Raw genomic sequence first — 15,571 nt, 5'->3', positions numbered from 1 at the left:
AACTTTTTTTGGAACTGAAGGGAAAGAACTGTTATCAGTGCTCTACATAGCTAATTAATGAAAAGTGCAGAAGTGAAAATCGTTTATATTAATGACCAGCCCCAGTTTATGTCCTCCTTTGCAAGACCTTGCATTTAAATGTATACTATTATGTAAAAAAAAGCCATTTGAAGCCGAATCCACCTTCTAAAATTCTTGATTACAAAATATATATAGACTGTTGAATCTGTTTTATCTTTAGGTTGTTATTCATTTTTTCGGAACATCTGGTTCTTACACGTCCCCTTCTTTTTGAATACGGTTTGCTTACGCCGATCAGCTGCAACAGCGATATTAAGAGGCTGTGTAATAACATATCAGGGACGAAGTAAGAATTCCGCACTCAAGACAGGAAAGTCCCTTTCGTTGCATTTCCCACCACCATTAAGCCTAGTACTTACATCGAAAAAAACTGCTAACTAACCATAGAAATGAGGGAGAGGCAAATGCTTGCCTAACGCTTTTCGTCTGGGTTTTTTTTTTCAGCGCGGTACTTAGACAAGCTCAGGAAATACCAGAAAAAAAACCACACTTATCGAATAATTTTGATGAACGCCCTCAGCCGTGGCCCAAAGAATAAGAAATTTAAGCTTTCTTTCTCGTGAAATCCAAAATTCAAAAATATAAGAAAAAACACAAACCGCGCCAAAGAAGAATTCAGGTGGTCAGTAAAGATTAAAAATGACGACAAGATGTCGCACACAAGACGCATCCACAGAATATTGGCAATCCTGGCGCGTTCACCCATATACATCGAAACAGCACTGTCGATGTCTCGGAAAAGTTGGCGAAGCATCCGCGACACTAGAAAGAAGCGTTAAACTACTTATTAACCAAAATGAAAAATTACTTTGAAAATTCCGCTAATTTTTTTATTTTCTTTTAATTGCTTATATTTTTTCTGCTTGACAGTAAGACAAACAATAAGATTTTTGAAAAACAAACCTCGCGTGTTATCCAGGTGGGGCTAGTACTTTAAGAATGGAAATAATCTCCTTGGTGCTAATTTAATTAATTTTACTTTTGGGTCGCATACTTTGAATTTAATATTTGTTAACTAAATAATAAATGATATAATATGATATGTACTACAGTAAATCGGAATAATGTCGAGTAATATACAAAATTCGACAAGTGAAAAAAACTTAGTGTGTAGAAAAAGTTTAAGTTGCGTCGCGTTCCCATGTCAATATGAAAACTCAGCGCCAGTGCAGACGGGCTCTATTTGTGTAAGCTACAAAAACAATCGATGTTTGCAGGGAGCAAATTTCTGGAAACATCGATAAGATCATGCACAATGTATTTTACGCCCAGCACTACTTTTATAAGTCTTTTAAGGTCTCTCTGATTTTTCACAGCGTGTGAAGTGTGAGTGTCGTTGATTTCTTTTTGCAAAGATTTTCGCTGGACTTGCTGTACTTGGGTGCTCGGGAAGCCAATCTGCCAACACAGAGTGAATTTAGAATAAAACTACTTTCCTCAAATGGGATAAGCTTAAACTTGTAAATATAACTTGGCCAATCGCGTTGCCTTTGCATTCTGAAATGTGTGTGTATATAAGTGGAAAAAGTTAGCAATCGTGTGGTATTGCTCATTGGATTCTCCTTGTCAATTCACCACATCTAGCACATATATTGCGAGTGCTCTGCATAATATTACGTGCGATTTAATAGATACTGGCGTTGAAATGAGAGGCTATTTTTAATTTATGACAGTTACGCCGTGCCGGCCAAAAAAAGAGGCGATTCATAACACTCACCAAATAAGTTTTCTGAGGAGGGGACCTCCGTTGAGTCATCTTTAGCTCTCACTCGCTCTTTTGCGTATTCCGAAGCCGGCTGATTATTATCGGCCCGACTCGTACGACCATCTCGCTCACATTCCCGCTCCAACCTAGACGCGCCATTGCTCTCTATACCTCGCGCTCACGCTAGAAAAGGAGTGGGTGAGTGAGCTAGCTGGTGACTCACGGTCTGGAATTGAGTGCTTTGGCGAAGCAGCGGATCAGCCCCCTGCAGCACTCTCTCGTCTGAGTCAATTTTTCACAAATTCAAAATCGGTTTATCATTCCTCTTTGCGCTCATTCGACTTTTGAAATCAGCCTCGTTCGTTTCGAGAATCCCGAGTCGGACGTGTGCGTGTCTGTCTGGCTTCCTCTCATTCCCCTCGCGTGTGGGTGTGCTTGGTGTGTGTATATGTGAGTTTTTTTAAAGAAAATAAATTGGGCTGTTGGTGCGCTTCATCACAATTAATATAAGTATAAATAAATAATGTATTTATAAATTAATTATTTATATATATAGACCAACAAATCTGTTGAAAATCCTTACACAAGTCGCCGCTTATTGTGTACTTTGTTAAGGAGCTAAGAAGTCAATGTGGAAGATTGCCGAATGCGATAGTATAAATGTTAATTTCTGTCTTCCTCTCTCCACATCTCTCTTTGCAGTTTAAAGTAAGTTACTACAGGACAAAATCGGAGGCGTTATATATTTTTCTTTGTCTGCCAATTTCTTTTAAAACCCGAAACGAAGTTGCGATTCGCCGTGCGGTAAGGAAGCGACCCAGCTATAATCCAGTTCATATCAATCCAACTCAATCCTCACCCACTAAAAAAAGAAAACCATGAGCTGGCAAGATTATGTGGATAACCAACTCCTGGCCTCGCAGTGCGTAACAAAGGCTTGCATCGCCGGCCACGATGGCAACATTTGGGCGCAGTCCAATGGATTCGAGGTGAGTACATAAGCGTTTGAAATACGGGTGAATGCGGCCAGTGTCTAACGGCAAGTTGACAATGAATTTTCGCAAGTTCAAGGGTGTGACTCCAACGCTGTCTCCCTCTCTCTGCCGCCATACTTTTGCTTGATAAGGAACAGCTTCACCCTCAAGAATTTCACCCCCCGCACAGTTCCTGCGCAGGCCTGCTCTCCCTTTTCTCTTACGTTAATTCAGCGGAGTGTGGGTGATCGTGCTGCAAGCCAACCGAACGGTCCTAAAGGTAGTCTGAGGAATAGTTTAAACAACACATAAGACTAGTGTCTATAATATTTAAGTTATCAATGACTCAGCCTTCACCTCAATTCAAGGTGAACCCTGGGAGATAGAAATATGATATCAGCAGCTGGCTTTAATGCCTGGACACTGTGCAACACTGGTTCTTGATAATGCAGTCTACAGCCCCACCCCTTTACTACGCTCGGATTTATCGCACTCAGCGCAGTTTATTAGTTCAAGCATTCTTGCTTCGTTGCTGTCGCTGCTTTTGCATGCGTCTGCGACTGGTCAAAATAAGTGCTCATTATCGGAGTCAAAAAAACAGAAGTACAGAAAATATCTTTAGCAGGCGATGCCGCGTCACCAGCGTAGATTGAGTTAAATTAAGTCGAGTGGAGTATGTATTACCTCTTAATGCGAATACTCAGCATTTTTAGTATGCGCGCCACGTTTTTGCTCTTTCTCGCAACTTCCTGTCGACTTCGACTCTGTACTCTTATCCTTGTTTTGCTCTCTTGTGCGCGTTTCCACTCGATTCAGCCACTCCCTTGCCTTTGTTTGTATTCTTTCAACTTTTTCTTTCAGATTGGTGGTCCCATTAGAAAAGAAACTAATTTGGACATTGATTCTATTCTCTTTCTTTTTTTCCTTTATTTCTTATTTTTTCACTTGGCTTCAGTATTATTTTACCCCTAAACGTCTGTATTTTTTCGCATAACCTAATTTACCTTTTGATTTTAATTCATAAATTAAGTTTTAAATTTAAGCTCAATCTCTTACAGATGCCTATCAAAAAGTCTATATATTTTTTTGCATTACTTGTTTTAAAAGGCAAAATCTGTTTTCTTTTAGTCGCAGTGCATGCATTCAACCATTTCAATTTTAGGAGACTGCAAATGTTTTTTGGCACTTGTGGAAATTTTGCTATGCGGCGCGCACCACTGTTTAGGTTATGAACGTTTTTGGTATAAATGTATGTATATAAAACCGGATTTATGTGACTATTCTCAGCTTTCTGCGTTTCTTTTGCTTTTCGCTCATTGAAAACTTCTTGATGCCTTAAGTTCAAGAGGCATTTCAATGTGTCACCATTTGCAAGGCAACAAATAGGTGACTATCAACTGTACAACAGTTTTAAATTAATTTTCCACGTTACCCCCTGGGAAAATCAGCCATTACTGCGGTAAGTCGGAAACTTATAATGCAGCTGGCCAAAGCGAATAGCATTGGAGTGCTCTGAACGGACAAGTCGTCTGAATATGCTAAATTTGTTGAAAAATCAGAAACGCAAGACGAGCACATAGCGCATCCCTTTTTTAGTCCCAGTCAGCAAATGCCACATCTCCTTTCTCACCCTGGAATGGATTGGATCATATTTGTTAATTAGTTATTAGTCGTCTATATTGCAGGCTATTTTCAAATGCAGCTGATTAGTTTAATATAATAAGATATGTTAATGCGGTTTTTTATCGGTGCCAAAGAAATTGAATTGAGATAGTATTGTAAAAGCGTTTTCTTACTTTTCTATTTTTTGTATTTAAAAAAGGCTTTTTTTACTTCAAAATGTTAGAAGGATGAACGCTTTAGTCGAGTGCCTCGATATGAAATATATGAAATGATACAAACTTGCGCTGCGCAGGAAGCTAAGGAATCTGCAGCGTTCATACGGAAGGAAGGACAGATAGACAGACGCACATGACAAGATCGTCTCGGCTAGTGATCCTGATCAAGAATATTATATATACATACTTTAAGGGGTCGGAAACGCTTCTTTTTCCCGTTACATACTTTGCGAATCTAGTATACCCTTTTACTCTACGAGTAACGGGTGTAATTATGTACAACACTAATTGGGCAAATAGTTAATTGGATTCTAACTTAAAACTATACAATTTTGCAGGTGACAAAAGAGGAGCTTTCTAAACTAATCAGCGGATTCGACCAGCAGGACGGGCTCACAAGCAACGGCGTAACACTCGCCGGCCAAAGGTACATTTACCTCTCCGGCACGGACCGCGTGGTACGCGCTAAGCTCGGCCGGAGCGGAGTGCACTGCATGAAGACAACACAAGGTAAATCAGACTACAAAAAAAATTGTCAAAATGCTATACGAAAGCTAACTTGGTGTTCAGTGAAGTTAGTCCTTCCTGGTACTGAATTTTTGTATTATGCTTTTGCCTATTTTTGGGATAAATAACAAAATATTTGTCTTGATTTCTAATATCCCTACGTGGTCATTTCTAGAAGAGTTAATCCCTTGTAAGAAGATAAGATAAGATAAGATTCAATATTCATTTTTGGCCACTTCGGCACCCCCGTATATCTTGAAATGCACTTAACCAAATTAGGTGATATATGTTTTAATTTACAGCCAAATTCTTAGCCTTTAACATTTAATTTTCTAAATAAATGAATAGAATACATTGAGTATATTGTGAAGTACAACTCAGCAAACTTTGAAAAAGCAAATTTAAAAACAACTTTTTATAAAGTGCATTATTCGAGTGCTTTCTTATTTATTCACTATATCAACAAAGATAATACCACAACTTTTATCTATTAAAGAAGCAATCGTGCCTTGACAAATAACTGTGGACGCTCATCAGGCAGGTGACTACTATCACTGTAGACGGCAGTGTAACGGCACTGGTGCGAACGTGCACCAGGAGAGTTAGTGAAGGCGACTATATAATTTTTAGTTTTAATACCATAATTTTTAAATTGTGGTATTTAGACAAATCCAATCCGGACGTAAATAGTACTTCAAAATACCATTCAAACAATATATTCGATGGTCTATTCCAACAAGCCAGCGACGATTGATTAACTTCGTACTATTATCAAATAAGAAATTGTAGCGGCATCGGCCGATTACTGCTTGAAAACCGAAAAATTAACCTTTTAATTTCGAATATTAACCTTTTACTCGTATCTGCTATATACATACATACATACATTTTTCATATGCTTCTATTATCGTTTGCAGCCGTGATTGTTTCTATCTACGAAGATCCTGTACAGCCCCAACAGGCCGCATCCGTCGTAGAAAAACTTGGAGATTATTTGATTACTTGCGGGTACTAGGAGAATAAATGAACACATACACCCACATCAACAAACAAGCACACAACAACAACTATAACAGCAGCAACAAAACCGATAAGGAAAACCATAACTTAACTAACATGAAACATAATAAATAATATTTAAATTTATGGAAAAACCGATGGCCAAGAAAATATTTGAGGTTTTTTTGTGTGTACGAGAAGAATGGAACGAGTAAAATTGCATATGCTTAAAAATTGTCAAAAACGCAAATACAAAAAAAATTTTAATTTCTGAAATTATTTTATTTAACATTTTTTGGTTTATACGATAAAAATAAAAGGAAAACATAACTAAAATGTCACAGAAGAAATAAAATCTATCCTCAGTCTTGAACAAAAATTAAACAAAATCTTAGTTATAAGCATCCAAAACCACAAATGCTTCAGCACCAAACAAAAGTCGAAGCAAAATTAATAACCAGAACTACAACGCAAAATGACGCAGGAATAATTTTTTGTGTAGCAATATTTACACAACCGTCTGTGTATATTAATACATGAATGTACACTATTGTTTTATATAAAAGAGTGAGTGAGAAGAATTTTCTTTGACAACCTATTGGAGGGCAGCAAGGGGAGAGTAAAATAAACAAACGAAACAAAGGAAGGCAGCTACGGAAAAAACTAACCGATATAGATAAATATATTTATATATGTTTATATACGTGAACGTCTTGGAGATCCACAATGCTTCATTTTTGTAAGGTGGAAGGAAAAAACAAAATTCCCAAATTGCAGTCGTTGGAATTTTATAAAAATATGTGGAGAATATAAAAACAATAATTTAGCGTTAAATATGAAATACAAAGCGCACGCTTCATTAAATAAGTCTTATTCAAAATCCACTATCCACAAAATCACTTTATGTAGGTGACCCCCCCTCACTCACTTTGTAATGCGTCGACATTATTGCTGGTCATTTTACACTTCCAATTTAAAGAATGTCACTGAAGGCACAATTGTCATAGATTTTTGTGTGTGTTGTCTAGGCTAGCACCTAAGGATTACTATTTACTGATCCTGGAAATCATTTGTACCATTGCCAGTAAGCATTAATATTTAAATGGCTTTCTAAGTTTTCTTTATTCGCACTCTTATTCCTCCAAGTCATTTTTCACCCCCTCGATGTAAAAGCTAATAAAACTTTAAATGAAAAACGAAGGCATAAGCATATTAATATAAATCATATAGAAAACTTTAATACTATTAGAATAAAAAAGACGAACGAGATAACTGAAAAAACTCCTCACGAAAAGGAAAAGTATAAGTCGCATTTAAAATTCTTTAATTATTTATAAACATTTTTTTTTTGGTCTGTGCGAATTAAGAGGATATTTTTGTCGCCGTTATTTTAAATGTTTGACGCAATGCATATAATATTTTCACGCCAATATAAATGAATTATATATATATGTAAGTATCTGATTATTTTTTTCTGAGGCTCGTCTATTTGCATCCGTTTTTTATTTTTTAACTTGGGAGTCATATTACTACTTCAATACATGACCGTAACGTTAAAAAATTAGACTAAAATTTAATTATTTTTTTTCTTTAGCGTTTAATTTTGCCTTAATCGGATGTTAGAATTAAATGTTAGTTATTATTGTTATTAAGCCTTACATATGTTCATCCCCGAAACGCAAACGTTGAGAAACGCAGAGAACTTCTGTGCTTACAAAATAAGGGAATTATTTTATTATTTATTTTTGAATTATATGGTGTACATGAAAGGTTTCCTTCACCCGGTCAAACTGCCAAAAATATTTGAGCGTTTCTCCTAAATATACCAGAATTGTGGCAGCTTGCATAATAACAATGAGTAACATGCATATAAAAGACAGCGTTTCTGACCATATAGAGCAGCGATCGGCAGCACTCTTTTTTGTTTTTTTTTTTGTGCCTTAAACTCTCCCGCTTTCGACATTAGAATAGAAGTCAGCACAGCCTAGAACATTGCCGACAAAAGCGATCTATATTTTTTTTCTCTTTCTATATTTTACAATTGGCCTACCCTCGGTGCTCGGAGAGACAACCTTCGGCCGAAAATAATAAAGTCAGGTAAGAGCTACCTTGCGTGGAAGATGTTGTGCGTTGATCCACGTTTAAGGTAAGTCTCAATTTGAGATTTTTTATAGGTTTTACAACATAACCTTGAAAATTATGTTTCTGTTACCAGAAGGTGGCATGATGAAATGTTTTGTGGCAATAAAAATTGCATAAAAGGTTTTACACAGTTCGAAAAGATAAATATACAAGTATAGAAGTAAGACACATTTTTTAAACACATTCCGGATTTTTTTCATTAGCGTTTTTTAGGGATTTGGTAGGCCCAGACAAATGTTTAAGAAAGGCGCTGATGAACTTGAAATATAAATTAACAAAACAAAAAAAGTTGGCTAACTGGCAAAACCTGTAAAATAACAGAAAGCTTATAGAAGTAAAAAGTAAATAAAAATTAATATATTTTAAATTAAATATTTTGTCAGGTGAAAACTCTATCGAAAAAAAACAAAAATTGTCACTTGCACGGGATTTCATAAGTGAAAACTCATTAGAAATATTCAGAGTTTTGAAAGTTACGCGTCACTTGCAGCGGTTTTCATAAGTAAAAAAATGGTAACAGGCCATACAGCAAATGAGTGCAAGGAACAAGTTAAGTACGGAGTGACTTCGAGAAATTTTAATTAGAGTTTTAACTTGTTAAAAAGCGGACATCCCATACTATTGTCTATATGGAGTGCCACTTATTCTTCACCTGTGCAAGCTGACATGTCATTCGTTATTCACAAGGAGATTAAGAAGTGAAGATTTTTTCGGAACTAAGGAAAATCGGCTCGTAGACGACATACTTTATCTAATAGTCTAATCAGCCAGTTTTCTGTATTAATATCCTTTGCACACAACAGGCTTAAATCGCTCTAGCTATTTTAAACGTATTCCGGTTCACATAGAGTAACAGCTGATCGGCATTTAAAATTAGCACGTTGAACGTTTTTAGAACGAATTTTATTTTTATTGCCATTAGCAAATTGATTACAAAAATTTTCGCAAGCTTAAACCGTTTGACATATTTTGGCACTAAAAAAAATGGTCTCGCATACGGTTCTTGGATTGGATGATGGATGCGCCCTAAAATGATTTCTTTCCCTTTATGGTTTGGTGCTGAAAGACCGACTTATACCTCCTTCCCATTGATCCTATCCGTTCAAAACGGTAGGGATTTTTGAAAAATTTAAAACTCTGATTTCCACAAGGCACATCCAATATCCACCATTCGATAACAGCTGACTAAAAGTCCTATGGCTCATTAAGCCAAACCTGTGCTTCTGGGCCTTCCATGATCTTGCCAATCTAACCAAATCTGGTGCTTCTGCGCCTTCCATTTTCGATTGCGCACTGTCATCATTGCTTATGTTTTCGTAGTAAATATTTACACTTACATTGACAAGAAGAACTTAGAGTTGGTCTGAAAAAATAAAAGTATACTTGCTTATATTTCTTTACCAGCTTCTTTAGGCTCCAGTGGAAATGCAGCTTGCTGGACTTCTTTATCTACCTTACCGGGCTAATACCCTTCTCGGTGACGTCCTGGCGGACAGAAACATTGGTATAATTATTTATGAACTTTCGGATGTGTACTTGTAGCTCGTTTTGGTTGTCTCGTAGTGGATAGTATAAATAGTTTATTGTGTGACTTGTTTTCTCTAATATGTAGTTGACATTGCTCGTGAAGTTCAAATTCGTGTGTGGGAAATCGAGAATCCTGTAAATCCGGATAAAGGGTGATTCGCGTCCGGACCACATGTGATGCGGGATGTGCAATGAGAACAAGCTAACGGAGGTTAACCGCTAGTTGAGTAAAGTATTACGAGCCAAAAACCATGAAATAGGCGACGTAATTTCTGCAAGGAAAGACTCACACGTATGAGAATTTATTTTTAAGTTGCCGTTGCTTTGCTTCCTTCTCCCTCCTTCTCCCTTCATCACTATCTCGCTCAAAACACTCCGCTCTACCAAAAAGTGAAAATTCAATTTTTGTCTCTTCTATGGATTCTTGAATTATTTTGACGAAAAGAAATCGAGCCAAAAGACGCATTGCTCATGTGGCTTAAAAACGGCTTGTTATTTTGATTTATAGTGTTAAAAGCAATATTTTGTGTGACAATAACAAAAGTAATCCATACAAATTAAATAGTCCTAGAGAATTTAGGGACATGGATTTTGGATAAGAGATGGACTCAAGAGAGTCGGAATAAATTTGCTGATGAAATTTAACGTTTGATTGTGGAAGTCAAATAAACAGATTACTCTGCAATTTTGGGCTTCAATATATTTTTACATTACCTGGCTCGATTGCAGTGCAATAAGCATTCAAAGATTATCCACCTAATTTTAAAAGGGAATTCTCCCAAATTTATTTTTATTTTAAATATAAAAAAATTTTGCTTTTGTTTATTTTAGAAATGGTTGTTATTAAATATCTCATGTGAACGGAGCTGGGCATAAATAATATTATTAAGCAGTTTTTCCGATATGCCAAGGACCGTGTCTACAAGTGCTCAAAGACCTTATGGAAAAAATAAAAGCAAAATATAGCTTAGTAAAAACAAGTTTTTTTATTCAAGATTTCCAATGGGGAAAGGCCCTTCTCGTATCTTCTACAAGCGTCTATTAAGTCACTTCTAAATAACCTCTAGAAGTGACTTCGGAAGTCACTCCCGTCGGGAAGAAATGTGCCACTTCGGCAGCACTTCTCGGAGTCCCTTCGGCGGCACTTCTCGGAGTCCCCTCAACGACACTTCCAGAAGTTACTTCGGCAACACTTCCAGAAGTCACTTCGGCGATATCGCATTCGGATCTCGGAAGTCACTTCTGTCGGGAAGAAATGTGCCACCTCGGCGGAACTTCTCGAAGTCACTTCGGCGACACTTTCAGAAGTATCGCCGAAGTGACTTCCCGAAGTGACTCCGAGAAGTGCCTCCGAAGTAGCACATTTCTTCCCGAAGGGAGTGACTTCCGCGATCCGAAGTGTCTTCCGCGATAGAAAATGCTTGCAGGGAATTACGCTGTACGAAAGGCACTCACACAAACTAAGGTTAGGTATTCTTGCGAACTATTACAAAACAAAAATGTCTAGTTCTTTTTAATCATGAAAAATATACATACATACATATACACCGTAACAAACGTAATATGGGAAAACAAGCAAAATAAAGTTAAAAAGAGAGGCTAATCAGACCCGTACAGTAAAACAAGAAATATATATATGTGCAAAATTAAAAAAAAAGACAAGAAAAGAAAGAAGTGTGCAGTTTAAGATTTGAAAAAATACGTTAAAATGCCGTAACGTTCGGCAGATTAAAAATAAAATAATTTTTGTGTATTTTTGTTTTAAAGAAAAGTATGTATATCTCTTGTGGTCATTTTGTTCATTTAATTTCAACAACAGAAAAATATATATTATCTCTTAACCATTTTACTTTTAAATTAAAGAGAACGACACAAAAAAAATGATAAAAAGATAAGAACGTCAGCTACACAATTTATTACAAATGTTGTAATCTGGTTTCATGTCGGAATAACTTTAAATAATAGAAAAAAAGAAGAAGAAAAATAAGTACTTAGTACACTCTCGCAGGTAAATTGACACAAGAATACAACATCTGACGCATCAATACACTAACTACTTAAGTATTTTACAAATAATAAGTGTAAGCACATACACACAACACTAGACACTAAAAGCAGAATTTCTCTCCACAAGTAATAATAAAATAATTTGATGCCGAATACTTCAAAAGTCAAAAGCCTACTGCCAACTACCGATTACTACTAGAGGGGGTAGTATGAGACAGACCCCTAGCGAACCAGCACATCAGGAAAATTCTCTATCCCTAAGACCGTTTATCACACCTTCACCCGTGACCATGGACACTAGTAACAAATCCTCACCGTCCCCCCTTAACACGGCGGTTGTCAACCATGCCGAATTGTTTGCCTCAATGAGGAACCCAGACGTAATTCGCTTTTTGCTTTCATACTCAGGGGACCCATTTACGCTGAACGAATTTATCAACAACGTTGAGGAAATAATTTTGATGATCAGAGGCGCGGATCAGACTCCGTAAGGCCAAATGTTGCTTAGAGCTATTAGATAGAAAATAGGCCAGCGATGACACACCTAGTACATCGAATGCGGCAGCTAAAAGAAACACAAACAATAACAGTTTCCAGGCTAACGGACAAAAAATTTTATAGAAACAAAGAGTAAGACAGATGAAAATGCGGCGCAGGCTTCTATCTATCTATTACTACTATCTTACACGAACATCCAATCCTACAGATGACTCTACAACCCATTTTTCAAAAGATAAACGATCAAAGAAAGTTTCCTTTTCTACTATTTAACTTTAACCAATTCTTTGGCGGAATAATTGGCATGAACATATTTACCGAACTCCTGGCAATTTGATATTTCCCAGCTAACCTTCACGCCACCAACGGTGGAAATGCCTTTGCTTATTAGAGCAAGTCGTTCCTTTGAGATATTTGGAAGGAGGAGTCGAAAGCATTAATCAAAATGCCAGTAAGTGTTAAGGAAGGACCACGGGATAGGACTTTTGTATAACAGCAGGTATATATACGGCATGCAATAATTTCGGCTTAATCGAAATTAATAATTTTTTGACCAAACCAAAAAAGTTATATTTGGATTCAAGACTATAGGTAGACATATTCAAGGAAGACGAATTCGATTTAACCAATTTTATACCAAATAATACCAAATATAAAAATGAACGGCGTGTTTCAAGCTTCGATACTATTAGAACAGAAAAGCTAGGCTAGCGGTTACCTGATGGTAATTGATGATGGTAATTGAGGATGGTAATTGAAATGGAACCGAGAGGCGCGCCTTAGACAGTCTTCACGGCACGAGCAGGGCATTACGAATTTATTATATTATAATTTTCTCTCCTTCATTAAAATTTAAATTCCGAATTTCAGAGACTAGAACAGGACAATTAAAAAGTTCAACCTGAAAAGTGCGAGTTTCTGCACAAAGAAATAGAATATTTAAGACACATCGTCATAGAAGAGGGTATAAAAGATCGCAACAATAAAAGCCTTCCCAATCCCGACCACCAAAAAAGAGATAAAATCTTTCCTCGGTCTCCTGGGGTATTATAGAAAATTCATCCGAGATTGCTAAGATCACAAAGCCTATGAGACAGCAACTAAAAGGAAGAGACCCGGTACTACTTACCGAAGAATACAAAAAATCATTTGAAACATGTAAAACATTACTTTGCAACGACCCTTTATTAAGATACCGAGACTTCAAAAAACCCTTTATTCTGACCACAGATGCCAGTAATGTGGAAATAGGAGCGGTCCTGTCTCAAGGAACACTGGGTTCCGACAGACTAGTATCGTTTGAAAAAAAAAAAGTGCTAGCCATTATTTGGGCAACCAACTACTTTCGACCCTGTGTTATCGGTCAAAAATTCCAGATAGTAACAGACCATAGGCCTTTGACTGATTTAATTTTAAGGAACCTAGTTAGAAATTAGTTATGTGGAAATTGCAACTTCTAGAATATAACTACGAGTTTGTATACAAAAAGGCCGATGTCTTAAGTCGTGTTATAATACAGACGAAATGTATCCTTACCAAGTGAATTGTCCGATCCCATAATTACATCTGATAGACCATTAAATGAGTTTAAAGCACAATATATTTTAGAAATAGGAACCGAAGACCAGAAATTGCAATTTGTTCAACAATAAATTTGACGCACGGTGACCAAAGTTAATTTTGATGCTAACTTAATTATTGGAAATGTACGAGAAATTTTAACCACTAACAGATTACGTGCCCCTGATCCAATCTTTAAACTTCCCTTTCATGAAACAGAAAATTATGTAAATAATTAATTTAAGCAATACGTGACAAACACTCAAGTACGACAGACAACCACTCAGACCGAAATATCAAAAGACCGATATTCCTGAAATACCATTACAAATAGTGCACATGGACATTTTACTGATTGATAAGTTCTCTAAATTTGACAGCGCCTATACAATTCCAGAAAGAAATTGTATAAACGTGGTTAAATCCTTAAGAAATTATATTTGTTTTTTTTTTTTTGGTATTCCAACAAAACTATTATTTGATACCGAATTCTCAATAAAAAATTTGTATCAATTTTTGCAAACATTATGATATTATCACCCATATCACATCTTTTCAATAATCTTCGAGTAACTCACCCGTAGAAAGACTACATTCATCTCTCACCGAAATCTATAGAACTATTTTTGAGAACAGAAAGGCTAATAAACTGGAACTTGACCACGAGGAAATAATATTTGAAACCCTAACTACGTACAACAACGCAATACATTCTGCAACCAAATACACACCATTTAAACTATTCTTTGTATCCAAAGATCAAAGCACAATTGGAACAAAAGATGAATGCTAGAATTGAAAAATTAAAGGAACACAGGGTCCACCCAATCTCAGTTGGTGTAGACGATGTATTCAGAGAGGAGAATAGAGGAAACAATCTCACTCCTCGCTTTTCGCAGCATAGAGTACTAAAAGACAACAAAATCACGCTAATGTCAACTAGAAAACAAAAGTTACACAAAGCTAAAATAAAAGACAGGATTAAAACAAACCGTGTTCATCGCAGCACAGGACTTAAAGGTCTAACATTTAGGAAATAACAGCCCCTTACTAAATCTAAATCTGGGGCAAGCCAAAATCGTACAATCTCACAAATACCTTGTCATTAACTTCGAAAGAGCAATTTTCCAACTAAAAAGGAACTCAGATTCAAATACCGCAATTGAAAGTCTATCAGCAAAACTTCAGCAACTAAAAGTCAGAGTAGAAATCTTATTACCTAAAAAGAGACAAAGACGTGGACTTATCAATAGACTAGGTAAAGTTGTTAAAATAGTTACAGGAAATTTAGACGACGCGGACGGACGTAGAATCGATGATAATTTAAAGGCGATTACAGAAAATCAAAGAGAGCTAACAGCAAACGCAAACAAACAGGAGATATTTAATAACGACATTAAGGCAAGATTTGACAATATTACGGATCATATTAACAAAGAACCACAAATAATTAACTACTTTTTAAATAACTATTAAAATACTATTTTTAAAACCGTTCACTCTGAAACCATCTCCTATACACATTACAATGAACATACATATATGTAGACGTACTGTCGAATTACTTAAGTAATATAAAGAAAAGCCTGTTATTAGCCAAATTAAACATTGTACCAAATTACATTGTATCCGAACAAGAATTAACAATAATCAGGCAAGAGATAGATGACCCACAATTGCGCAACTTGTCCGACGAACACATCCTCAAGATGTTAGAATAATATAGTTTTATG

General features: G+C 36.3%; 1 protein-coding gene across 3 annotated transcripts; it reads left to right on the top strand.

Moving 5' to 3' along the window:
• The first annotated feature begins 1,319 nt into the window (after positions 1 to 1,319).
• LOC108036831 (profilin) lies at positions 1,320 to 6,380 on the top strand. Of its 3 annotated transcripts, none has more exons than XM_017113176.3 (5): positions 1,320 to 1,407; positions 2,489 to 2,590; positions 2,659 to 2,775; positions 4,937 to 5,108; positions 6,023 to 6,380. In XM_017113176.3, exons 3-5 carry the CDS (start codon positions 2,665 to 2,667, stop codon positions 6,118 to 6,120), a joined length of 381 nt encoding a protein of 126 aa, XP_016968665.1. In that variant the 5' UTR covers positions 1,320 to 1,407; positions 2,489 to 2,590; positions 2,659 to 2,664; the 3' UTR covers positions 6,121 to 6,380. The 3 variants fall into 3 exon arrangements, with proteins under 3 accessions (XP_016968665.1, XP_050740942.1, XP_016968666.1); XM_050884985.1 differs by lacking the exon at positions 1,320 to 1,407 and adding an exon at positions 1,523 to 1,541; XM_017113177.3 differs by lacking the exon at positions 1,320 to 1,407 and adding an exon at positions 2,087 to 2,236.
• Positions 6,381 to 15,571: the final 9,191 nt, after the last annotated feature.

This window comes from Drosophila biarmipes, chromosome 2L, assembly GCF_025231255.1.
Source record: "Drosophila biarmipes strain raj3 chromosome 2L, RU_DBia_V1.1, whole genome shotgun sequence".
In the NCBI taxonomy this organism is placed as follows: domain Eukaryota; kingdom Metazoa; phylum Arthropoda; class Insecta; order Diptera; family Drosophilidae; genus Drosophila; species Drosophila biarmipes.
This window is presented reverse-complemented; position numbering and strand designations above follow the sequence as displayed.